Source organism: Ictidomys tridecemlineatus, chromosome 2, assembly GCF_052094955.1.
Source record: "Ictidomys tridecemlineatus isolate mIctTri1 chromosome 2, mIctTri1.hap1, whole genome shotgun sequence".
NCBI lineage: Eukaryota > Metazoa > Chordata > Mammalia > Rodentia > Sciuridae > Ictidomys > Ictidomys tridecemlineatus.
This window is the reverse complement of record NC_135478.1, coordinates 169,941,243-169,966,334: the sequence shown is the minus strand read 5'-3', so window position 1 is coordinate 169,966,334 and position 25,092 is coordinate 169,941,243. Positions and strand designations below refer to the sequence as shown.

Below are 25,092 nucleotides of genomic sequence, written 5' to 3'. Positions count from 1 at the left end.
GATAGAAAATAAAGATGCATTAACACAATTAATTATAGAAATAAAGAGCTTCTTCTGTATCTAGCCAGATCAGCAAGAGCAGTGTAAAGCCTGTATAGCCTCAGAAATTCAGACACAATAAGGCAGATTAATTCATAGCAAATAATTTTAATAGACTTGAAAGGAGATTAGTTTAAAAGTTAAAATTTTGAAACAGACCATTCAATACATATTAATTAAGGTATTTAAGTATAAATCAATATGAGAAATCTTATTTTTTTGCTATTTCTAACATAACACATAAATTCTGTGAAATAAATGGGAAGACCATATATGATGTTAGTTAAAATCCTCCTTTTGAATTCATTAATCTGAGGTACTTGAATTTTAAACAGCTCAATAGATTTTTAAATATATCACTAAGTAACTAAAGTTGTGTCAACTTAATATGAATTTATTTGAAGATTAAAAATTTTCAGCATTAAACTGAACATCAGATGGCTGTTATTTAATAAATTATATGATTTTAATTGATCTTTTTTTCCTCAAGAGTTTCAATATGTGTCTGAAAGTTTTAATAGAGCTTCCTATAACGTATATGTGGTTATGTGGAAGACTGCATCAAATAGAAAAAAGCATTTACACAAATATAAAGGAATTCAGTAAAATTGAAGAATATAGGTGAAGAAAAAAAAGTAAAGGTGTCAAGAGCACACAATAGGGAAAAGGCAGTCCCTCCAGAAGTGATGTTGAGAAAAGTAGGCATTAATGTGATGTTGAGATCTGACCACATATTCTTCCAAATACAAAAGTCAACTCAATTAATTTTATTTAAAAATAAATAATTTTTAAATAAAAATTATTTGAGTATAGGTAAGAGAATAGATTTTAAGAGTTATTTCCACAAAAAAATGTGAGAAGTATGTAAGATGATGGATATGTTAATTATCTTGATTTAGTTATCCCACAATATATACACATAACAAAACATCATGTTGTATGCCATAAACATAAACAAATCTGACTTGCTAACTATAAAGTAAATAAATAAATAAAGTAGACATATTAAGATATTTAAAGAAGCTTTGCTTTTTATTGAAAAAATAGACATTCATAACATCATAATGGAGATAATTGTTAACACCAAAGTTCTAGCAATAATTTGTATTCAAGACAAGGAAGCATACAGTGGCAACTAGCAAATTCTTGTTTTATTGTCAGTCCAAGTCTGCTCTGCCAGCTTTCTTCCTGTACCAGCTGCTGTGCAACATGCTCTTGGAGTTGCAATATGTCTTTAGGCCAAAGAGTAGTAGAGCTGATATGGTATCTGTACAACTTCAAATTTAGAAATTATATCTGATTTCTGAGACTAGCAAAAAAAAGTAAACTTGAAATTTATCAATAAAAGTTAATTATGGATGAAATATTTTTCATTGCATCATAAGTTTTATATTATTGACTCTCTTACTGGAGTCAGAAAATTGTGGTAAGACATGAAAGAGTGATGTGAGATGTGATTCTTTCCATTTGATTTATTGTGACTTGTTCCACTTGTCAAAAGTTAGCCCCCACTCATCCATGGCAGTATAGACAATATAGACAATACAGATAGTGCTTTGATAGTTCCTTTGGTTCAAACTCACATGAACATTTTTTTAAAGCCATGACCATTAAGAAGATGCAAGAAAAAGTGTTGAACTTTAGATTTATGAAATATGGCCTTCATTCGTCTAGGCCTTAAAAATAATTGTCAGTATTTTAAATTCTCTATCCAATATTGGACAAACAGCTGTGAAAATGTTTCATATGATAAGAATGTTAAAGAGTTTTAGAAATGTTAAGAAAAAGTCATCATTGTCTAGATGAATCATAGGAACAATGTTGGTACCTTTTGTTTATGCTGTTTGGTGTCAACTGCAATTTAAATGCAAATACACAACATGGGTCTAAATGAGTTTTCTCTGACACCATAAACTAAATATAGAGTGTAATAGAAACTCCAGAAAATATTTATAAATGCTATTTCCATGTAAATAATTATAATCTTGAGCTATATTCCAACCCTGGAAAAAGGTATGTTTACTTTTACAATGAAATCTGTCATAGACGTGAAGGAAAGAAGTAGTAACAGCAGCCCAGCTGTTTTACAAATTAAAGACTATGTTTTTAATCGGTTTTCCTATATGAGGGAAAGAGATTTTGTTTGTGTGCCATATCAATAAGACTCAAACCTATTAAATAAGACAACAAAGTAAACTCACTCAGGTCTGATCCAGTAGAAACAAGACTGAGTAAATTGTTTTATGTTAAGCTTGAAAAAGATTTCCATCAAACTGGATAGGTTCCTGAAACCCAGGGCCATTTTCTCATCTGGCACTGTGGTCAGAGAACTGTTCCAAGTGTAGCACTCAATCCCACCAGCCTACCAATCTTTCAGAAAACCACACTTTCTAAATAGGTTTGCACGAATGAGAGAAGGATCAAACTATTTTGTCAATGTTTTTGCCATTAGTATAACTTCATGTTCTCCTTTTGTGTTAAACCTACATCTCTCTGCCTGCCTGATTTCCTCTATGTGTCATTTTTTCCCTTGAACAATTCTTTAAATACTTTATAGCAAGCAGCTCAGTTTTAATCTGAATTTATTTTAACACTGTCTTTATGAAAATAAAATATATATGTTATTTCAATTCATATATATATATATATATACTTCTTTTTACAAAGCCCTTGTCTTCTGTGTTTGCATTTATGTATAACTATGCTGTTGCCATACAGTCAAATATTCCCTTTATTTATTATTTCAACCTTTTAATAAAAGCATGCTTGAAACCAATTAATTGAATATAATATTAAATGGAAAAATAAATAGATAAATGTTCACCAACAATCCATGGTTATAGAATTGATCTTCACATTGAAATGCATTGACTTCAGTATCAGAAATGTTCAAAACCAGAAATTTGTTGAGTAGGCTACTAAGCTTTATTTTTCTTTGTTCTAAAAAGTTATCCACTCCAAAATTTTGGGAAGAGACAAGAGCCAATGGTGCAAACATTTTAGAACTGACAGTTGCATGCCATATGCCAGGAGTCTTTTGCAAATGGAGAAGTATTTCAATTCAAAATCAGTTTCAACACAGTGTGTGTGTTGGTGTTTGTGTGTGTGTGTGTGTGTGTGTGTGTGTGCATGGTCATTTAAATATTAACTTTTGCATACTGAGGATAAAAGGAACTAAAATAGAATATGTTGGTCTTCTGCAGTCTCCTATTAAAAACGTTTTCTACTACATTTCCTGCCTTGTTGGAGATCTACCTAGTGATCAAAACAAACAAACAAACAAACAAAAAATACCCTACAAAAATCATTTAGATGCTTCTACCTAACCCTCAGTAACCAATATTTTCTCTATCTTATTTTTAACATGTTTTCCAGTCATCTGTCAGTACAGCCATACTACAGCCTTACTACTGTTTCACAGGCTCATTTCCTCTGCTCATAAATACTGTCTGTAGGGCTACAACAGTGTTCACAGTGACCCATGAGAACATGCCCCCACAGCTGTACAGGCATAAACTAGACAAACACACAAGGTGATCTTAATTGCAATAGTAATTCCTGGTGCTTCTACTTTCCTCTTAACATCCCAAGCTATGCTTTAATCCTCCACTAGATTTTTTTAAAAAGTCAAAGTCAGATTCATAATTCCTCTAGTATGTCTGTCAATGTCTCTTTAAACAAGATAACTTTTACCACCACATGTTGGTTGGCCAGTCTGGTTCCCTGGAGGGATCTCATGCTGTGGCCTTAACCAACTATTAAAGTTCTCTGAACGGGCTACGTTGTTTTTTGCCTCTATTGCAGTTACTATGCCAGAAATGTCATTTCACTCTTGTTCACCCAAAAAGTACTTGGTTTTCATTCTGTAGGCATTTACTGTTCTGCCTTCATACTAAATAAAATCGATCACTCTTTTCTCTATGCCTATTTGATTTCTCTAACATAATTTAACTAATATTCACACTATATTTTATTTTAATTACTTGGAAAAAAATGTAGCTACTTCTCTTACTAGAAAGTCAATTTCCTGATGTAAGGGTATGTACATTTCATTTTCATCCAAAAGTGAAATGTTCCCCATCACAACACATTATCTAGAGCTGCATACCAATTTTTATTGAAGCAAACTGTACATATAATAAAATCCTAAAATAGAATGATCTCTTGAAGGAATTTTTTAAAATAAAATCATCTGACTTCTGAGCTTTACAATCTCTCATAATATCTATTTCAAGATTAAGGGAAATTGGTTTGAATGCAAATCAACCTATGCTGCCAGAGTATAAGCATAAATAACAATAGTTACTCTATTGCTCTTGAAATCATACCCTTTACCTACCTATTAAATACACAGATGCAGGTCTGTGTATCTGTTTGCATATAAATGTGAGAGATAAAACCAACATACAAAATAATGCTTTTTCAAAAGTCATGCAATTTGCTAAACCAATTAACTAAACAATTCCTAATTTCTTAGATGTTTGAAGTCTAAATTTGAAGTTGGTTTGGTTATTTCATGAGTTTGCTAGTGTTGACATAACCAACTACCACAATTGGGTGGCTTAAACACTAAATATCTATTGTCCAACAGTTCTGGAATCTGGAAGTTTAGGCTCAAGGTATCAGAGGACTTGGTTCCTTCTAGGAGGTGTGAGAGAAAATCTGTTCTGTGCTTCCTTGTAGTTTCTGGTGCTTCACTGGACATCTGTGATATTTCTTGCCTTATGGAAGCATCACCCTGCCTTCATCTTCACTTGATGTACTCCCTGTAGGTATCTATCTCTAAATTTGCCTTCCAATAAGGATATCAGTTTTATTTTATTAGAACCCAGCCTGATATCCTCATGTTAATAGGTTTGATTCTGGAAAGAGCCTATTTCCAAATAAAGTCACATGCTGAGATACTGTAACTTAGAACTTAAACATATGAATCTGGGTGAAGGGGAGAAGGACACAATTTAACCCATAACTGTTAACCATATAATAAACCAAGAATAGGAAAGTAAGAAGAATTTAGTATGGGTGAGTGCATTGTTCATGTTTTCATTAGTATAACAAAATATCAGGGGCAGGCTACTTTATAAAGTAAAGGGATTTGTTTTAGCTCATAGTTCTGAAGGTACAAGTCCAAAAAGCATGGCTCAGCTTTTGCAAAGGTCCCCTTGGGCTGCATAACATCATGTGTATCTCTGTCTGTGTGGTCTTTTCCTTTCCTTAAGCCACCAGGATTCAATTATGGGTGCTTTATCCTAATGACCAAATCGAATCTAATCACTTCCCAGAGGCCCCACCTCTAAACATCATAGTCAGATTTTCATCCCTATTAATACCATTACCATAGATGAAGGGGATTAAACTCCCACATGAATTCAGTGGGGCAAACCAAATTTAAACCATAACATTAAGCTTAAGAATGCAAACAGGCAAATGGCATGCCTATTTGACAGAGGCTAAATATATAACGTATAGATGACTTGAGTATGTAAAAATTGAAAGTATGAGTTTTTTCCTGCATGGTACAAAATAATAATTTTTTGTAAATTAATTGCTAATTCAGTAATTACTTAACTACATATAAGTAAAATATGATAAAAAGTAATGGGCAAAAGAAAATTAAAGGTTCTAAATAACAGACACACTGACCGACATAGTCCATGCCTATAGTTTTCACATGTCTCTTTCTATTCTTATGTTGATTTTGTCCTTGATAAAATTAAAATATTTATTTATGTACATATTCTAATCCAATTCCTATTTTCTATTGACAGGAAATTATTATTTAAAATATTTACTTAAGTGAAATATCCCATAATTTTATTCTCTTTCCTCTCTATTCTCCTTCTTCTATAATCCACATTAAAGTATTTTCTCCAAAAGTAATATACCTTAGCTACATAATAAGCCAGAAATAATCAGTTTTTGCTATTTCCAAAGAAGTTCATTACTTCCATTTAACTTGACAATAACTGTGTTTTCAAAACAGATGAAAAGCATTCAATTCCAATTCATTCAAAACATATTACCAAAATAAATTCTTATCTCTCAATGCGTTTCTCATTTCTTCTGTGTTTCCTTGGTATGGCACCTTATTACCAAAAGAAAGCTTAAGAATTAGTGGGGAAAGCCATATATATTACCATCATTCACTTAATCACCTTAGTAATAAGGACAAATCAAAGCATTCCTGTATGGTACTGTTAGCCAATATGGGAAATTGGGAAATAAAAGTAAGATATGATTACCTTAAAGATCTTAACATATACTAGTAGAGATTAAATATGTTCAGAGTATAAACTTTGTGCATTATAATCTATACTTGTCAAATTGATTTAGTGCTCAAATACAACAATATTCAAATGCTACAATCACATAATGTTCTTTTATCTTAAATGCTGCATTTGTTTCTAAGTTCTGAAGTATAATATGATAAAAAGTAAGAATAGTTATAGTGCCAAACCAAGCCACACTGGAGACTGTGGTTAAAGGAAACTTCAGTAATACTGATACTGATTTATTACTTTTTGTAGGTTTTGTCATGGCTTAATTTTGATTTTAAAAAATATGATTGAAAGGTTTTTTTTCCACCCCCTCAAATCCTGCACCAAGATTTCTGCCTCACTAATCCCCCCTAGTATGAGCTCTGGATACATATATTCAATACTTTTTTCCCAGTATATCTAGGATGACATCCAGGATTTGTTAATTTAAAATGTGAAAAATCAGTGTTTGTATTTCCATTTTGCATATATAACCATGAAATTAGTATTTTTAAACTTTTTCAGCTTTTTATGAACCACTATATACCATACCACTAGGCCACAAAGCAAATTAGATAGTCTCTAACAAAGTAGACAGTTTAGATTAATGCTATAATCATGGATTTCACTTGGTTTTTGTGTAGTCTACATATTCATGTGAAAGCGTTTAGCAAAGCCACTGAGACATCTTAATATCTTTGTCAGTTTTCATTGTGAAATGTTTATAAAGTGCTTTGGAAAGCATGACTTGGTTATCTTAGAGGGGAAAAGGTGGCTTACAAGCAGAAAGTGTCTGGCTTTGCTCCTTGTCAGGTTTATAGGCTGTATGCTGAAGGACTTCTTTTCAACCAGAAAGAAATGTTCCATTATTTTGATGCACAGCTGAGAACACGTACAATACACAATATCATATTAGCTTGTATTTCATGTATTTCTGAGATAAGTATGAATTGGCGATTTACCCGGATGCACTACTGTTTAGAGGAGTTTCTATGCTTTGGCTGGAAGTCATTTGGAGAAAGGAAAATCTCAAGTGATCATATGTCCCTGTCTGAGAGAATATTCATCCTTATCAAATTGCCTTGTGCTGTTTTCTCTACTTGGCATTCCTGCCAAAGACTGCACTGGCATTAAAAGGCAATTATTTCTCAGTCTTAGAACCCTACAAGATTTCCAGAGCCACAACACAAAGAGGCACACAAGGCTCACACCAGCCCTGTGCTTCCCAGTATGATTTCACAGCACAGACTGGGATAATGTCGTAGCTTGCAGAATTCCTGGATCTTTGGCAAGAGGGTTTGCAAAATCATGAAGAACAATTAGTAGAGGTGGAAAATTTTACATCTCTACCTCTATTATTCAAGGTCTTTTTTTCAAAATTTCTTTAAATATATTACTGTTTCAAAAAAGTTGTTAGTTTAAAAAATGAGATAGGGTCTCAGCTAAGTTGCTAAGTCTAGCTTCAAACTTGGGATCCTCCTGCCTCAGTCTCCCAAGTCATTGGAACTACAGGTATGTGCCTCTATGCTTAGCTAAATACTGGTTGATAAACTATTTGGTGAAGATGTTATACTTTATACTTTTTATTTATATAATCAGAACTTTAAAATGAATTATTTGTTAGAAGTCATCCAGCTAAATATTTTCATTTCCTAGAGAAAGGAAGTAAAGCATCAGAAAGATGAATGGCTTACTCAGTGGCTCATTTCTCCTTAGTGATAGAGCCTGCATTGGAGCTTAGATCTTCTGTCCATAACAGCAAAGTTCACTAATGGACTTTTCACAATAGTTCAGTGGAAATTTCAATATAACATCATCTAAGAAAAGATAATTAAGACATATTTCTTTTTCCTGCCATTTGAAATGGTAGGTGGTATGGACTTCCCCTGTTTGTCCTTCAAGTAAGTATATTAGAACTCTCATCCCCAATGTGATATTTGGAGGTTGGACTTTTGGCAAGTAAGTGTTAAATTAGGCTGGGAGAGTGAAGCCCTGTGACAGGATTAGTACCCTTAGAAGGAGACAACGGGATCAGAGCTTTTCCTGTCTGCCATGTCAGGGTGCAGTGAGACCTAGCAGCCTGGGACTCAAGAGACCCCTCACCAAGAACTCCACCATATTTGCAACCTGACTTTGGACTTCTAGCCTCCAGAACTATGACAAATAGATGTTTGTTGCTGAAGTTCCTAATCTTTTGCACTTTGTTTCAGCAGCCAAACTTGCTAAGAGAGTAGGAGAATTTTTTTGGTAAAAGAAGATGTGAGGATTTTAGGAAGGAATATGGTTCTTTCATACAAGGTTCCAACATCCACTTGGGATGAAGATATTTTTCCACTTGCTATCATTATATCTTAGCTCCCTACCACTTCTAAGTAATCCATATGAACTGGCATGTGCATACATCAGCACCCAAGTATGTGTGCACACACATACATGTGCATACACACACATACACAAACACACACACATCATATAAACTTGCATTTCATGTTAATACTTGGACTTCTAGCCTCCAGAACTATAACAAATAAATATTTGTTGTTCAAGTTCCTTATCTTTTGTGTTTTGTTTCAGCACCCTTTTATATCTTCTTCAAGTTGTACTTTTCAGAGACAGTACCGTCAAAATATTTATCTAGAATTAGGAAAAATTTCTATTAACCCAAACCAGTAAATATTCTTTTCACTCTATAAAGGGTTATTCCCACTAAAGAAATATAAAACATTGGAAATTAATCAGTTTCAATAAGTTTTAAGTCTTAATCACTAATTAAATTTGAAGTTAGTAGAGACTTCAGTTCCTCCAAGGACTGGTAATACATTTCCTTACATTTTGTAATATGAAAAATAATTCTTGGGTTTTCCCCAAGATATACTGATTTATTCTAAATTTTGATTGCTATATTCTTGTTAGACACAAAAATTTCAAATATTTTAAATTGCAATTTAAAGCTTAAAAAACTTATCTAATTTGCACATTACCTGGCAATGTAGAATTTTTTAGGGAAACTTGATACTTAATTTAGTACAGGTATAATGTGATGAGGTCAAAATTTTTTGACTTGTGCAACGGGATAGAATATGGTTATGCATGCAGTCAAGAGCTTGTTTCCATGGAAGCACTGAATATCTAAAGTTTTGGAGCTTAGATGAGGGATATGAGACAGAATGATATTGAATTTATCAACGTCGAGAAGATGGTAGCTTACCCCAAAGTAGTGGACAGAATAATGAAGGAGAACAGGCAGAAGAAGAAGAAAAAGGTGCAGAGGACTATGCCCAAAAATCACAAGTTTTTAAGACATAGAGGTTGAGGAGACCATGGAGGAAATGCAATTCAAGAAATGGTGGTTTCAAAAGATTTTAAAGAAGCTGTTTAAAAAAGAGAAGCAGGTCAACAGTTTCATATACCGAAGAGATGTGAATTGATATTAATTGAGATATGAACTGAAAAGTCTCCCATAGAGTTGAGAGCTAGGCAATCCTAGGAAGCTGTTTTGGAGCAATTTGAAGTAGTGGTGGAAGCAATACTGATATCCGTGAGCTAAGGGTGTACGAATCACATTCACACTGCACAGCAGGTATTCACAATTTCAATAAGAGAATATGAGAAGTCCAGCCCAGCTTCTGGAGGAGGCTGGGGCAGAAGGATCACATGTTCAAGGCCAGCCTCAGCAAATTAGCAAGGTCCTGTCCCTCCTTCCAAAACACACACACACACACACACACACAAAAAAAAAAAAAAAAAAAAAAAAAAAAACTTTGGGGGATGTAACTCATTGGTAATACCAGTACCAAAATAATGTAAAATTTAAAAAAATTTTATCATCTAAAATTTTCTAAAACCAAAATCTTTTACTTTAATCAGTTTCCACTCCTCTCTGTCAATAATATTTTAATTCTTTGGGTTTTCTAGCATTGATTTTTTTTCTTTCTTTTCTCCCCCCCCCCAGCTTCCTTTTCTCACTTTGAGTCTACTCCTTCTGCATGACAACCTCATTTAGGAAGTTACCAGCCTCATGAAATTTTTTTTCCCTATGTCTTACAATTCATTGTTCATTTCCCTTGTGCCATATTAGCATTACATCCTTGATCAATAAAAGTCCTCTGTCATTAGAAAAGCCTTCTACTTGATCTTAGCAATCTCCCTTCTTCTCCCAACATCTCCTGACAGATTATTAAAACAGTGCTTCAACTTGTCATTCCCTTTGCTAAAACTTTCATCATTTCTCCTGTGCTGACATGTAACTTCCTGAATGGGGTGCTGAGGATCGAACACAGAGCCTCGCACATGCTAGAGGAGCACCCTACCACTGAGCCACAACCCTAGCCCCATATTTAATATTTTTATGCTAAATTTTCACTTTCTTCTCAAATGAAATTTGGTAACTTTCTGCAGATGCACAGAGCCCAACATCTAGCAAAGACAGAGAGTCAGAGATTTTACAACATATAGGCACAGGTTCCATGAAGCTCCTTGCCACCAGCTACAGAATTACAGAGCAGCCACCCTTCCACCAAGCCTGCTCTCACAGAGTCTACTTGAAACCTGCAACTGCAGCTCAGTGGCTTTGTGCACCAGTAGGCCCCTGTTTATGCACATGGATTGTCTTCCACTTAGACATTTTCACACCAGATACAGCAGCAAACACCCATCAGAGTTATCACAAGTCGTCTGAGTGCCCAGGGCATTCTGTGGGACCTTCAATAAACTTCCATCCTGCTTCAGCAGCAGCAGCACCAAGAAGTAGGACCATGTTGGCAGGAGTAACAACAGTGGCTATAACAGAAGCAATAGAATAACAACAACAGCAGCAACTGGTGGCTCAGCCCTGATCCCAGAATCAGGGGATTTAGCAGATGCAGTGTCAGTGACAGCAATTCCAACAACAGCTCTCAAATACCCAAATACCCAGCTACAATCTAGTACCAACATATTTGTATGCTGCTGAGCCCCCAAAGGAACTGCTTGTGCACTGAATGCAGCTGCATGCAACCTTTCCTTGTAATTCCCAATCATCTTTCCAGGCCAGCAATAGCAGTGAGTGGGAACTTGAGCATTTCTATTTTTATGAGTTTTTAGCATTTCTATTACGATGAAGCATTGTTTTGAATATTATTTCTAAAAAGACACAGAGTTATTGTACCCAGTATACAGAACTTCTTTATTAAAAACAAACAAAAATAGCAAAAAAAAAATGCCAACAAAATAGCCATACCAACATATAACAAATATTTTTTAAAAAATTTTAAAAATTAGCAGTACTGATTGAATAGCTTTTGCATACAAAGCATGTTACCTTCAACACATGAGCTTTGGGGGGACATTCCAGATTAGAAACATAACACAAAATATAGCATTTAAAACATGAAAAGCTCATGTCTTGATTATGCACATAAATACTTACACATGCAATATACACTTAATGCATAGATGTAAGCATAATATTTCTAAAAATAAAGTTATGCTGTATCTTTAGCCACTAAAGGATGCAGGAGCAAGACATTATGAGTGGGCATGTTTACACACCTGCAGATCTAAGGGCTCTGGAAGGGAGCCTGTATGTGGCTGTGTGTACCCCATGGAATTAAAGAGAGAAGGATTCACCCGTAGTGAGTCAACTGTGTAGGCTATCACTATTTAGACTTACTGCTAAGCGCTTACAGAGGTAGTACATGTCTAAGGTGTGAACTCACCTTGTCCTTCAATGGATAAAGGCATAACATTGCTTTTCTGGATTTTTCTTCGTCATCTTCCCAAAGAATGTCAACAGGAAATTAAAATTTTAGTAATCCTTAACTTCTCTCTTTCACCCCTACCCTCCTTGTGCCCCATATCAACCACACATTTACTCAATAATCATTAAGTTGATTCCCAAGTTTATCTCTGGACTATCTGGGAAATCTGATTCTCTTCTTTGTTCCCTTTGTGCCTCTCTTCTGATTAGACTGTGATAGCCTTCAGCTTGTCTTCCCATATCACAAGAGCCATCTACTCCACCTTTCACATAGACTCCAAATTTATTTTTCAGACTAATTTTAGATGTTCAATGCATAGTTGCAGAAAGAATAAAAAACTTGTAAATGAAATATCTCTAGTTTATATGGTCATTTTGTAAAAATTAGAAAAAAATCCCCTTCTTTAAAAAAAGTAAATAAATACAAATAAACACACAAAAAAATAAAAATATAAATTTAGAAAATCATTGCACAACATAATATTTTGCTGCTAGGCAGACTTCCAGAGCCTGTAGGTCCACATGTGCCTGAACTTGCCCACTTACAACGTCCTGCTCTCCCAAAATCACACAGGCCACGGAGAATGTGTGCACTCTGCCTGCTGTCCCTACTCAAACCATATCATCCTTGCAACATAAATAAAACCAAAGTGCCCTCAGGGATTCTCAGAGCGCAATAGGAAGAGGGAATAGCTGAGTTCTTTTGATTTTGTCAATGAATCAATGGATCCATGTTCTGAGCAGGTGCCTATAGACAACATCCACAGAATCCTGAGGTCCTTTTGCAGAGTCTGACCTGAACATCTGTCCCTAGACCAGGTTTTTAAGCTAACTGTCTATTTCTTTCCATCCAACGTCAGGATTACATCTGAATACTTTACAGCATCACTTGAAAATTCGGTCCCTGATTACTAATAGTACAATATGAGAAATAACAAAAGACATAAAACTACCAAAAATAGAGTGGTTCTTTAAAGACATGAGGGGGGGTTAGAGAAAGATTCAGGAAAAAAGGTGCCAGGCAGGTTGAAAAAAGGAAGGTAGACCATGAGAGTAAAGGTTGCTGAGCTCACCAATCAGAGAAAAATGCAGTGAAACGGGAAACTGTGGATTTATAGAATGAGATTATTTTCACTGAATAATTATATGAAGGGGAAAGCAAAGGAAATCAATTATGAAAAGTTGTCTAAATCCAAAGCTGCGAGTTCTAGTTTAATATTGTTGATCGTCATCTTGTAGGTGACAATGATTCTTAAGTGTTTCATGCAAGAGGAAAGAGGGGACCAAGAGTTGTACTCTGTAGATCCTCAGTACCACAGGGAGAAAAAAATTACATTTCAGAGTTGCATCCTAGGAATATTTATCTAGTAGTGCTAAGTAACATATTCAGAACTCTCCAAGAAGGGGTGCAATTTTTTTATACACCATATGTTTCTGCCCCTCAGTTTTCCTCAGGGGCATATTGTAAATCAGACAATATCACCATCCCTTTCTCCATCTACATAAATGAAGCAAATTATTTACCAATTTTTGGTGTTTCTTTTTATGAACAAACTGTCTAAGGCATTACCTCACTTATGTCATTTACATTAGGTTTCAAGAAATTATTGTGTAATTTTTTTCATCAAGGACTCTCACATAGTAATTTCTATTATTATTACCACTAGCATTTTTCTTATTATTCTATCCCTAAAATAAAGCTTAGGTCTATCCTCTCCCCTATTCCTACTACCAGGGTCTCAGCTGCAGTTCTCACCACCTTTCAGAAGCACTAGTACACTAGCCTCGCTGCCAGTTCTCTCAGGTCTGAACTTGAACTTTCAGTCCATCTTCCACACAAGAGTCTGAGGCCAAGATTGTGGTGGCATCCTCAGTTTCTCTTTATCTTTCTCACTCCATGCCCTAAGTGCAAAAGAATTCTTCTGATCCTATTTTCAAAGTACTTCTGGAATGGAGCTCTCTCTCACCAGCTCCACCATCTGGGGATGGTCTGGGCCAGAATTACTTCCTCTCAGGAGAACTCCAAAATAAGTTCCCTACTGACCTCCCTGCTTCCCTACTGGCTCCCATGCTCTATTTTCAACACATCAGCCGGAAGAATCTTTTCAGAACGTAAGTGGGACGATACTGCTATTTAGCACAGGGCAAAAACTCTCCTTTTCACTCACAGGAAAGACTTCAGTTCTTTCAATAGCCAACAACATCCTGATCACCCCCCACACACACACACACACACACACAATTTATTTTTCTCTCTTCCTTGCCTGTGTTCCACATGCATCGGCTAGAACCAGGCCTTCTCTCCACCTGTATGCTGCCTTGCTCTCTGCTGGGAATATACCCATGTATCTCTATCTATTTTTTCACCTTAAATGTGTATTTCAAACACCTTTAAAATTTCGACCTCCCTCAGCCTATAACTACTGACCACCCTCACCCCGTTGCCCATATCATCTAAAGTACTGTGATTTTTATAAACTTATACTTAATGCTGTACCTCTCCTGTCTAGAATGTAAGGCCTACGAAACAGAAAATTTTTGTTTTGTTGTTTGCTTAATGATGTATTCTAAACCTCCACAGTATTCCCTCACACAGTAATAATCATTTGCTAAGTTGGTACATTAGATTAGATTTATTCTGTAAAATAACTTCAATAGGATTGAGATAGATTCTTTAGGGCAGAGTGAATTCCTATGATAATTCAATCCAAGTAGCTTATTCAAGTTAGACATGAATTTTGGTGGCACTAACCTTAAACAGATAATAGGGCTCTGTGAGAGTAAAGTCTTCCCATTTGTAAAATGTTATGATCCTGTTATCCAAAGAGAGCTAATGTTGTAAAGATGCTAAAAGCATTAATAGAATAAATAATTATATTCATATTTATTCAAAACTATTATGTGTCATACACTTTTCGGGAATCCAGCTATGGAAAGGGAATAAGACTGAATATTCCTATTCATGAAAGCTTAAATGAGGGAGAAGATAGGCAATAGACAATTAAAGGAGCATGATAATTTCAGGAGATATAATCACTGTCCCAATGGAGAAAGAGCAATTAACTAGTAAAACTAACTAGATAGTGTGATCAGGAGAAGAAAATCGATGTACTACTCCTGAATGAGGAGTAGATGTCACCAGTGCAAATATCTTGGAAGAATCACAGGAGGAAAGGATGGGAAGAACACAAAGTACCTGAGAGTAGCTTGATCTATTTGAAGTGCAAGGAGAATGCCTGTGGCAGAAGCAGGGGACATGAAATGGGGTCAAGGAGGTTGGCCTTGGCATCTTTTTACTTTTGGATGATTGTTTTTTGCATTTAGGAAAAATACCAAGAAACTCTACAAAACACTTTATTCGGTCAACTATATAACTTTAATAACACACTTGTAGCCACGATGAAGTTTAGGCATAATTACTGTTTTCTAGTTAAAGACTTTTATTTTTGACATATGTTTTTCTTCACTTCTGAAATAAAATGGGCTCTCTCAATTTTGTTTTTTTCGTAAGCTAAATTTACTTTTCTGAGGCTTAAAAGTTCTCCTTTATTTGATATTTTCTGCCCAGATATAGTAAGAAAGCCAATCCTTCACTGTATATAACTATTTTTCTGAGGTTTCAAAAGAAGGCATTATTCTCTTACACCCTCAAGATTTATTTGTAAAACTTCAACAAGGAAGGAAGGGAAACCACAGAAAATTTTGAAGCTAGAGATGAAAAGTAAACACAGTAGACATGTTGAAGCATGGTTAGCAAAGATGAGGCGGACTGTAGAAAAAGAACTAAGAATTCTCTTCAGACCTAGAAAGTTGTTGAAGTTTAGAACCCACAAACTGATAAATCAAGGAGGGAATGTTTCAGTTACTGGAAAATAAATATATTCCAAGATAAAACAAAAATTGTGAATTGATTTGGTCATTGAATAATGGAGTCTTTTTACATTTTGTTCTTTTAAAATATTTCTTGAAATTTACCTCTTAAAACTACTTTAAGATATATTTTTATAGACTTTTTTCTAGAAACATTATCTTGGGTTATAAAACACATTGTTATTAAAAAGAATAAGATAAATGAGACTTTAAAATTAAAAAAAAATGTTAGCATCTAAGCATTTTAAATTTATAGTTAACCTTTCCAGTCTAATATTCTCATAAATATTTTTAGAACATATCTTTAAAAACTAGAATAGACAAACCAGATTATATCCAGAAAATATCTCAATAACTCAGATATTCATTGAAGTGTATATATCCATTATAAACTGGAATATAGAAAGACACACTAGATATATCTACACAGTAAATTTGGACAATTTACATAGTCATCCTTGCTTCAAATAGTTTAAATGCATTTCTTTTCTACATGAAAATAAATTCTTAAGATTCCAGTAGATTTCTCTCTATTTTTCTTGAATTTCTCTGTCACACTAAAAATATCTAAACTCAGGTTTGATTTGTGAATAATACAAATTTTAACAGTAGTTAACTTCAGGGCTGAGGAACAAAGGGTAAAGGGCAGTTGGAGAATGGAGGGACTCTTGGACTTGACCCTTTGTACTCCAGGATATTGATTGAATTGATCCCTAAATATATATTATATTAATCTGCTATCTTTTTGAATACAGGTGAAAACCTTACCAAAAAAAAAAGAAGAAAAAACTGAACCTGCACATAGTGTTTGTAGTAGCTTTATATATAATTGTCACAACATGTAAGAAATCAAGGTTTCCTTCAGTATGTGAATGAAAAAATAAATTGTGATACATCCAGATAATGGAATGTTATTCAACCTTGAGAAAACAAAATGACCTATGAAGCCACGTGGATAGGCAACATACTGTAAGGCTCCAACACTATGACACTGGGGAAAACACAAAATTATGGTGACTGTGAAAAGATTAGTTGCTTGGGGTTTAGGTGAGAGATAGAGACAAACAGGAGGAACAAGAGGAATTTTAGGGCAATGAAAATATTCTGATACTATAATGGCGCATACATGTCTCTATATATTCATTCAAATCTTCGTTTGTACAGTGCAAAGAGTGAATCCCCACATGAACTATGAACTTTGGGGGACAATGATATGTCATGCAGGTTCATCAGTTGTAACAAATGTACCATGTTGATGGCTGGAATGGCTGGGCCTGTGGGGAAAGGGGCATATTGGAAATCTCTAAACCTCTCTCTCAATTTTGCTGTGGACATAAAACTGCTCTTAAAAAAACAAAAAGTTTTTTTTTTTTTTAAAAAAAGAGCTTTAAAAGAAGTTTATATGATATAAAAAATCTTTTAATCTTTGAATATGAAATGTCATTTTTCAGATGTTAATTTAAAGAGATTTTTAAGAAAGCATTCTAGCTAGGGGGGAAATCAGAACTTACATTTTCTTAGAACAATATCTACAAAGACATGCATTTTTCTCAACCTACCCAATGATTAAATCCCCTAAGAAAAGAAACCTCTTTGCTGAGGTTAATTCTTTTTGGAATGTGTGGAAGTATATTATGAGGACTTCATGGTGATTTTGTGACAATAATGATAGGATAATTGAATGAAACTCAAGACTGCGCCAATAAAAAAACACAGTAGATCTGGCCTCTGTACAAAAAAATTTTAAAAAAATGTCTCAGACATCCTCAACTAAAAAGTTTTTCTTTTTAATGAAAATATGTAGTTAGAGTCTGACATACAACCATGACTGATAAGATAAACTGTAGACAGAAGGGGTTTTTGTTATTGATGTTGTTGTTATTGTTTGTTAGTTTTGCTTTTTAGCTGTGAAGTATACTTTTTTAGTTTCTCCAATTCATAATGAATTATCATGTCTCACATATGTTTACATGTTGAATTAAAAGAGGTTGATTAATGTTCTGTACTTACACTCTGCTAAATTTCTAAACTGACCAATCATTCTGAAGGACTTTGTCATTCTCTTAACAATTGAAAACTTTCCTTTATGTTTAGTCTTTCTCCACTTTAAAAAAGAAAGAAAAGAAAGAAGACTGAAAAATATTTAAGTTCTCAATGTTATTTCTGTACATAACACTTGATATCCTTTAATTAAATGTGGGTTAGCATTTGTGTTTCATGCCTTGCCCAACTCCATCCCTATAATCATGAACCAACATTCATCCCAGATAACTCTTATCTTCGGAGTTTTATGGTATGGTGAACATGAGTAAATAGGATTAGGAACCCTTACAAAATGTGACAAGCTCATGAAACTCTGCATTTAAACAGGATGAGATCTCCTAACCTCTTTCTAGATCACACAAGGTATCCAAAGCAAGTGCACATTTATTAGAATGCCTTGGCCAATGTGTATGCAAATGTCCAAACCCATATTTCTCTTTCTTTGAAGGCAGACTTAATTTTTAAATTTTCCTCAGATACAAGGGATGTATTTCTTCCAATACTGTGTATGGGAATGGTGTTTGGATAAGGTTTTAAGAAATTAAGTTCTAATAGAGAGGGAAAATAAACTTTATTGAACTGTGTTAAAATTGTTATTATTTATAAATGTACAGAACACTGAAATATTAAAAATTTCCAAATATTCTTTCAAGAATATTTTTCCAAGTCCAAACCATGAGGGGACAAATTCCCATGACTGACATGGTATTATGGATATTGAAAACTATGGAAGTATTTAAACTTGATAAGAATTATTTAATAAAACCTTGTGGTAATTAGTTTTTAATTAGAATTAAGAAACCAAAATGTGGTTACTCAACTTGAGCAGGGTTTATGTATTTTATATTTGTGCACATTCACTCATCCATTTTATTGAATAGCCCTAGCACGGAGAATATCATAATACAGTCATGGTTCTGAAACAAACAAATAAACAAAAAGCTTAGATTTTAGGATTGAAGTAGAACTAGGCTAATGATACTGCTTTGAGCAAATTATTTTGCTTACATTTAGGTAATTCATTTCCAAGACTCTGGGATATCTTCTGCTCAGTAGTAAAGGGATATTCATGTGGAGAAAAATTAAAGGAAGTTATGGGGAAATCCTGAATAGATGCCTTCTTTTAAATCCTATTGGGTTCATCTCCAAAAAAGGTTTCTGACAGCATGCAAAGGACGGCTCCCGACTCACTGAGCACCTTTCATAAGAAACTTACCTCCACTCTCCATGGAAGGAGTGGGAGGAATCCAAAACACTGGCAAAACTATTACTCTGTATTTTCCCAGTAATATGGTGGTATAGTTTTATTTAAATTAAAAAATCCTAACAAATTAGGATAGGAAATAATTTTTTGTTTTTTAAAAATTCCAAATTATAGTAAATTTCTACCCATTACAGTTCAAGTTCACTGTTGAGCCACTGCCTAGAGAGTCAGTGTATTTCCTCTAAACTCTTGGAATGATGGAAGAACTCCAAAATGATGAGCAACTTGTTGCTGGTTTCATGGAAATGACTTTGATTCAACTATTTCAATATATTTTCCCACTTTAGTGGAAAACAGGGATTGGGACATATGCATGTTTTGTCAGTCTAGCTTGCCATAACCCTCTGAGAGGCATGTTGTGCTTTCCACATACAATCTATTTCCTTGAACTGGATTTTTATAGTATCAACTAAATGAGATTAGAAATATTATATCAAATTCAGCAAGAACTACAAATTGAAGAGATAAGAGTTTGCTTTCTCCTATCAATGAAGTTGGTGCCCAGCATAAAATTGGGACAGAAAAGTTGGTACATGTTCTGCAATTTACTTTTTAATGGTTATTTGTATTTCAGAACTTTGATCCTTTCATAAGCAGCTTTCATCTCAACATAGCTGAGATTCTTATCTAAATTCCAGAAAGCCCTTGGGAGAGTGAAGTTTAAAGAAAACCATTTTAGGGGAAACCACATCTTTTCTCTTAAAAGTAATCAGACTGCTTAGTGGTTTTCTATAAATAGCTCAATCAAAGGCAAACCCAGAGCCAGGTGCATGCCTGTAATCCCAGGGGAGGCTAAGGTAGGAGGGTGGCAAGATAGAGGCCAGCCTGAGCAATGTAGTGAGACCCTCACTAATTCGGTGAGCCCCTTTCTCAAAAGAAAAAAAGAAAGAAAGAAAAAGGATTGGGGATGTAGCTCAATGGTAAAGTTACCCTGAGATCATCTGTTGGAGACATTTTTTTTTAGGCATAAATGTAAGATTAACTTCATTTTGTTTATTTATTTTTGTTTACTTGTTTATTTTCACTAAATGCCCCAAATATATTCCTCTTTCAAGGATTTCTGCTTTCTGTACATATGGATGCACCAAGAGGTAGAAGAGTCAAGAATATTGAAGCTAAAAATAATTGGTCCTTGATTAGCTCTCTGCAAATATATAGTTGGCAGTCCCTCAAATAGAGAAAGATAAATGTAAGCTGTTTTGCTATGTACTTCAATGCATCTTCTAATTAGATGTAATTAGTCAAAAAAATCAGGCATATCTCCAACATGAATGAATAAAACAATTCATGAATTAAATGTGTGTGGACCAATAGTAGGCAGCTGAAATTTATTTTAATTAGTTATATATAATGCAAACTTCAAAAGAGCAATATGGTAATTATACAACACATTACTCAACTGACACTAATTCATTTTTAGAAAAGCTTGTAGACAAGATCAGCCCAAAAGTAGGACAAAAGCTAGCACCATACATTTGCACTGATTAACATAACTGGCTGGGAAAAAAACAAGAGACTTGAAGTTCTTCAAGCAGAGAGGCAGGTCTCATATTTTAGGAAGGCTGGACTTATGCCTGGTGTTCTTCACTTTTATTGAGATCCAGAGTTTCCTGAAATATACTGAGTGTTGTTTTCCCTATTCAGGAGAAAGGGACAGATTTAAGTGCACATAAAATACTTGACAGACCTTGTGAAGCTCAGATAATCTGGTTTAGGAAAAAAAAATAATGAAATCAGAGTCAGATGCACTTGGTACTTTCTGACGCATGGTCTTTGAATCGGCATCTAAATACAATGTGAATTCCTAAAATCCTTAAAGTCAAGCTATTCTCTGAATGAGTTATTTTCTGGATTTGTATCAATGAAGAAAAGTAACATTTTAAAAGAACTTTAAAGCTGGGATCAAATCCTTTGGAAAGCAATCTGAAAGTACTGATCAATGACTTTTGAATGAGATAGTGAGCTTTGAGAAGTGTTTTAGAGAAATGATCTTAAATGCAGATTCATGTACCAAAATTCTAATGATGATACAATACCAGCTAGCACATATTTCATATATGCTGGACTCTTTCTTTTCATGTCTTAAGTCACTTAGTCCTAATAGCAAATGTCTTACAGATACTGGCCACCAATTTAAGGGGAAAAAAAAATCCCTGAGGATTACAGGTGTTCATAGCTAACAATAATAGTATATGCCACAACTGAGGTGTGAAGCTAGGTCTGCCTGCACTTTGATTCTGACGAGGGAACATTTCAGAGTATGATTTATGTAATAGAAAGTCAGAGGAAGCCCAAACATTCAATAAGAAGAAGGAGGAGAAAAAGAAGGAGAAGGGGAGGAGGAGAAGGAGGAAGAGAAAGACGAGGAGAAGAAATAGTTGAAATTGTTTGATACAACATATTTATACAGTGAAATGCAAGAAAGATTTAAAATGATTTAACCATATATTTACACTATGGAAAGTTTTAGGATATAAAAAATTAAACATATGAACCCAGACTCAAAAATATTTGTGCAATAAAAACATAATTTTATGAGTTTTATAAAATTTGTTAAGAGTCAATATGCAAAAAAAAATTTGTATTAATACTTATCTTTTTCCAGTACACTATAGATTAAAAGCAATACCCTTCTAATAATAAGTATTAGCATTTTAATAATTTTATAATTATTACTTATCTTAAAATTTTCTTCTCCTGTCAACAGAATCCCTTACAATTCAGAGAGAATCAAGTGCCACAGGCCTATGAGAGAGCTGAACATGCCCCCTAGAGGCCACTGTATTTTCAAAGTTCTCAGTCTCATCTGTTTCTTAGGAGGGATTGTTACTGATTTGTCATCTGCTATTTGATGATAGTGGGAGAGAACTGGGCGTTAGAATACTGGGATGAACTGGTCATGGCTTCTAAAGAGGGTTTAAGTTACTTGCCATACAACTGCTACTTTTCTTTGGAGAAATTTATACTCAATCAATTTTTATGTAGATAATTAGCAATAATTTAAAATTCTCTGAATCTGTTTTGCCTTCTTGTGTTTAAACTACATTTTTAATTTGGTAATTAAACCAAATTGGTAATCATGATTGTTTCTGTGGAATCAATTGTTGATGAAGGAGTAGATTTTCTTTATATCTTTGGATGTTCAAAAGGAACATGTGCTAATTTTTAATGAAATTACATGTATATGTTAAATAAATAGAGTAAAATCAAACCCTAATGATTAATATAAAACCTTAGGAGTATACTTTTATAACACAATTGAAAATAAGTTAGGTTTGGTGAAGATGAAACAAGAAGGAAAAAATTGTCATTGCTTTAACAAATAACTACATTCAAATATTGTATAATTGAAGATAGAAATATATATTTTATGCTTCTGGTCATATGTTCATCATGGTTGTTAATTCCTATCCAATCTACTTCCCAGAGGTTCCTGGAAACAAATATTGCCTCTCCATCAGCACTGTTATTACCCTTGTTGAGTTAAGAAAAGATAATCTGGCTGCCTTTGGGCTTTGTAGAGTGCACGGGCATAATGTGTTTAAATTGGAAAGAGTTTTTAAAATTTGAAGTTAATTGTCAGTTCATAATGATAAGGTTTATTGTTTTGGCTTCTCTTTGGTATTAGAAGGTCTACAATACTGGATCTATAATTCCACATAGCAATTAACTTCCAGCACCAAACAGGTGACATCTCCTTTAGACACAGCATGGATTGAGTTTTCCATGTCCTTAGCCCTGTTTTACTCATTTAAATGAACTGTCCAACAATAGATATTGAATGTCATAAAAGTATATCTTTAGGATGATATGATGATGTCTCAATTGGCCTGGAGTTACTCTAAGCTGTCAATGCTATTTCTATTAACCAAAGACAATCATGTTACTCTTGGGTTTCAATGAAGCACTTGCAAACCTGCCGTCATTCATTCCTCAATGTTTTATTTTCTTCACATATTTTCTGTGTTAAGGTTTGAATATGAGGTATCCCCCAAAAGCTCAGATGTGAGACAATGCAAGAAGGTTTGGAGGAGAAGCCATTGGGTTTTGGCTTAGCCTAATAGTGAATTGATCCTTGATGGGATTTAACTCAGTGGTGACTGGAGGCAGGTGGGGTGTGACTGGAGGAAGTGGTCCATTTGGGGCATGGCTTTGGGGTATATATTTGTATCTGGCAAGTGGAGTCTCTCTCTCTCTCTCTCTCTCTCTCTCTCTCTCTCTCTCTCTCTCTCTCTGCTTCATGATCATCATGCTAGTATTTCTGTCTGCCACACTCTCCTGCCATGATGTCCTGCCTCACCTCAAGCCCAGAGGAATGAAGCCTGGGGTCTATGAATCGAGAACTCTGAAACCGTGAGCCTCTTTACAGTTGTTCTGGTCATATCTTTCAGTTGCAGCAGCAAAAAACAAAACAAAAACAAACAAACAAACAAACAAACAAACAAAAAACCAACCTGATTAAAATACCCTCTTTATCTAGATTTTCTGTTTCTCTCATTGCTCTTTCTTAGGTTCCAAATGCTCATCTCCTCTCACTCACTGAAGTTAAATGCTTACCAAGTACAAACTCTATGCCAGGCTCTGTGCCAAGTGCTGTGGATTATAGTTCATAGGCCAGAAGCAGGAGAGAAAATTAAACTATTAATTGCAACCTAATTGTAATTGTTGGTAATAGAGCACTTAGAAAAATCAACGAACTTTGCCTGCAGGGGGGTAAATAAAGAAGACTAATGAGGTTGATTATTCAGGAATGAATTGCTAGAACTAAGTTGGGATGTGTGCTGAAGATATTGAAAGCACATGGAAGGGAATACAAAAGGAAAAAAAAAATGGAGGCCGACCTCATGGACCAGCCATGTTTTACTTAGCACTGGAGGGGCACATCTTTGGGGGGAAAATGGCCATCCAGAAGGTCTGGGTTTTATACACAGCCTCAGCAGAGCCAGGTCATGGGAGGAGTTACTTACTTTTGGTGGGCACTTTTGGAAGGCTGGAGTTAGGGTCTGGTCATAGGAACAGGAATGTAAGTTACTTTTGTCTGTATCCTTCAGATATAATATTCATAATTGCAGTGGACTTTTTCTTGAGTGATAACTAATCAGGTAAATATTAGCTATTGCTTTAAAGAAAACATTGTAAAGGGAAAAAACATTGGATGTTTTTTCAAAATATTTAAAAATATATAAAACATAAGCATGTTAATATCATTGAAGCATAAATGTTGAAATTGGCAAAGATTCTTTGCTTGAACAAATTTTAGTTAGGATCCTGAACCTTCTCTTAGACCAATCTGTGCATTTTCTTGTAAAACCCACTTTGAATAAAACCCCTGCTAAGTTTATTTAGCAGAAACCCACTTCCTCTGATATCTGATCACCCTCCATCTCTGATAGGATTCCTCATCCTCCAGGTGATGTCTAGCTGCTGCAGCCAGTCTTCAGTAAGTATCCTGTTAGATCTGTTTAGCTGAAGTCCCCCAACCCCCAGGGTTTCCCATTTTTCCATCCTCTGATCCACACCCAGCTTCTTAGGTATAAAATCTTACTTTCCCAGGATATATTCAGAGTTGAGCTCAATCTTTCCCCAAATACAAAAATCCCATTGTACTTTATAATTATTGTGATGGTCATGAATAAAGTTGTTTTTACAGTGCTTTATTTACTACCACTGAATAACATTTCCATTGCCAAATTATTAAAAAAAAAACCAACAATCTCTATTACTATATAGTTATTTATTTAAATATTGGATAAATATAACTTACCCATTAATTTTGGAAATGCAAAAATACTATAGTGAATGCATACATACATAAATAGAAGTTTCAAGGAATAAGAAAAATATGTATGTCTAATGCATCTAGAATCTTTAATCACTTCAGA

At 34.5% G+C, this 25,092-nt stretch overlaps 1 protein-coding gene across 1 annotated transcript in view; it reads right to left on the bottom strand.

Moving 5' to 3' along the window:
• Window positions 1–10,922: 10,922 nt before the first annotated feature.
• The window catches only part of LOC120891565 (cadherin-related family member 4), a 143,629-nt gene continuing 129,459 nt past the window's right edge, over window positions 10,923–25,092 (bottom strand). The window contains exon 22 of the mRNA XM_040290880.2: window positions 10,923–11,075. Coding sequence (XP_040146814.2) covers window positions 10,923–11,075 — 153 coding nt within the window. The remainder of the gene's footprint in view (window positions 11,076–25,092) is intronic.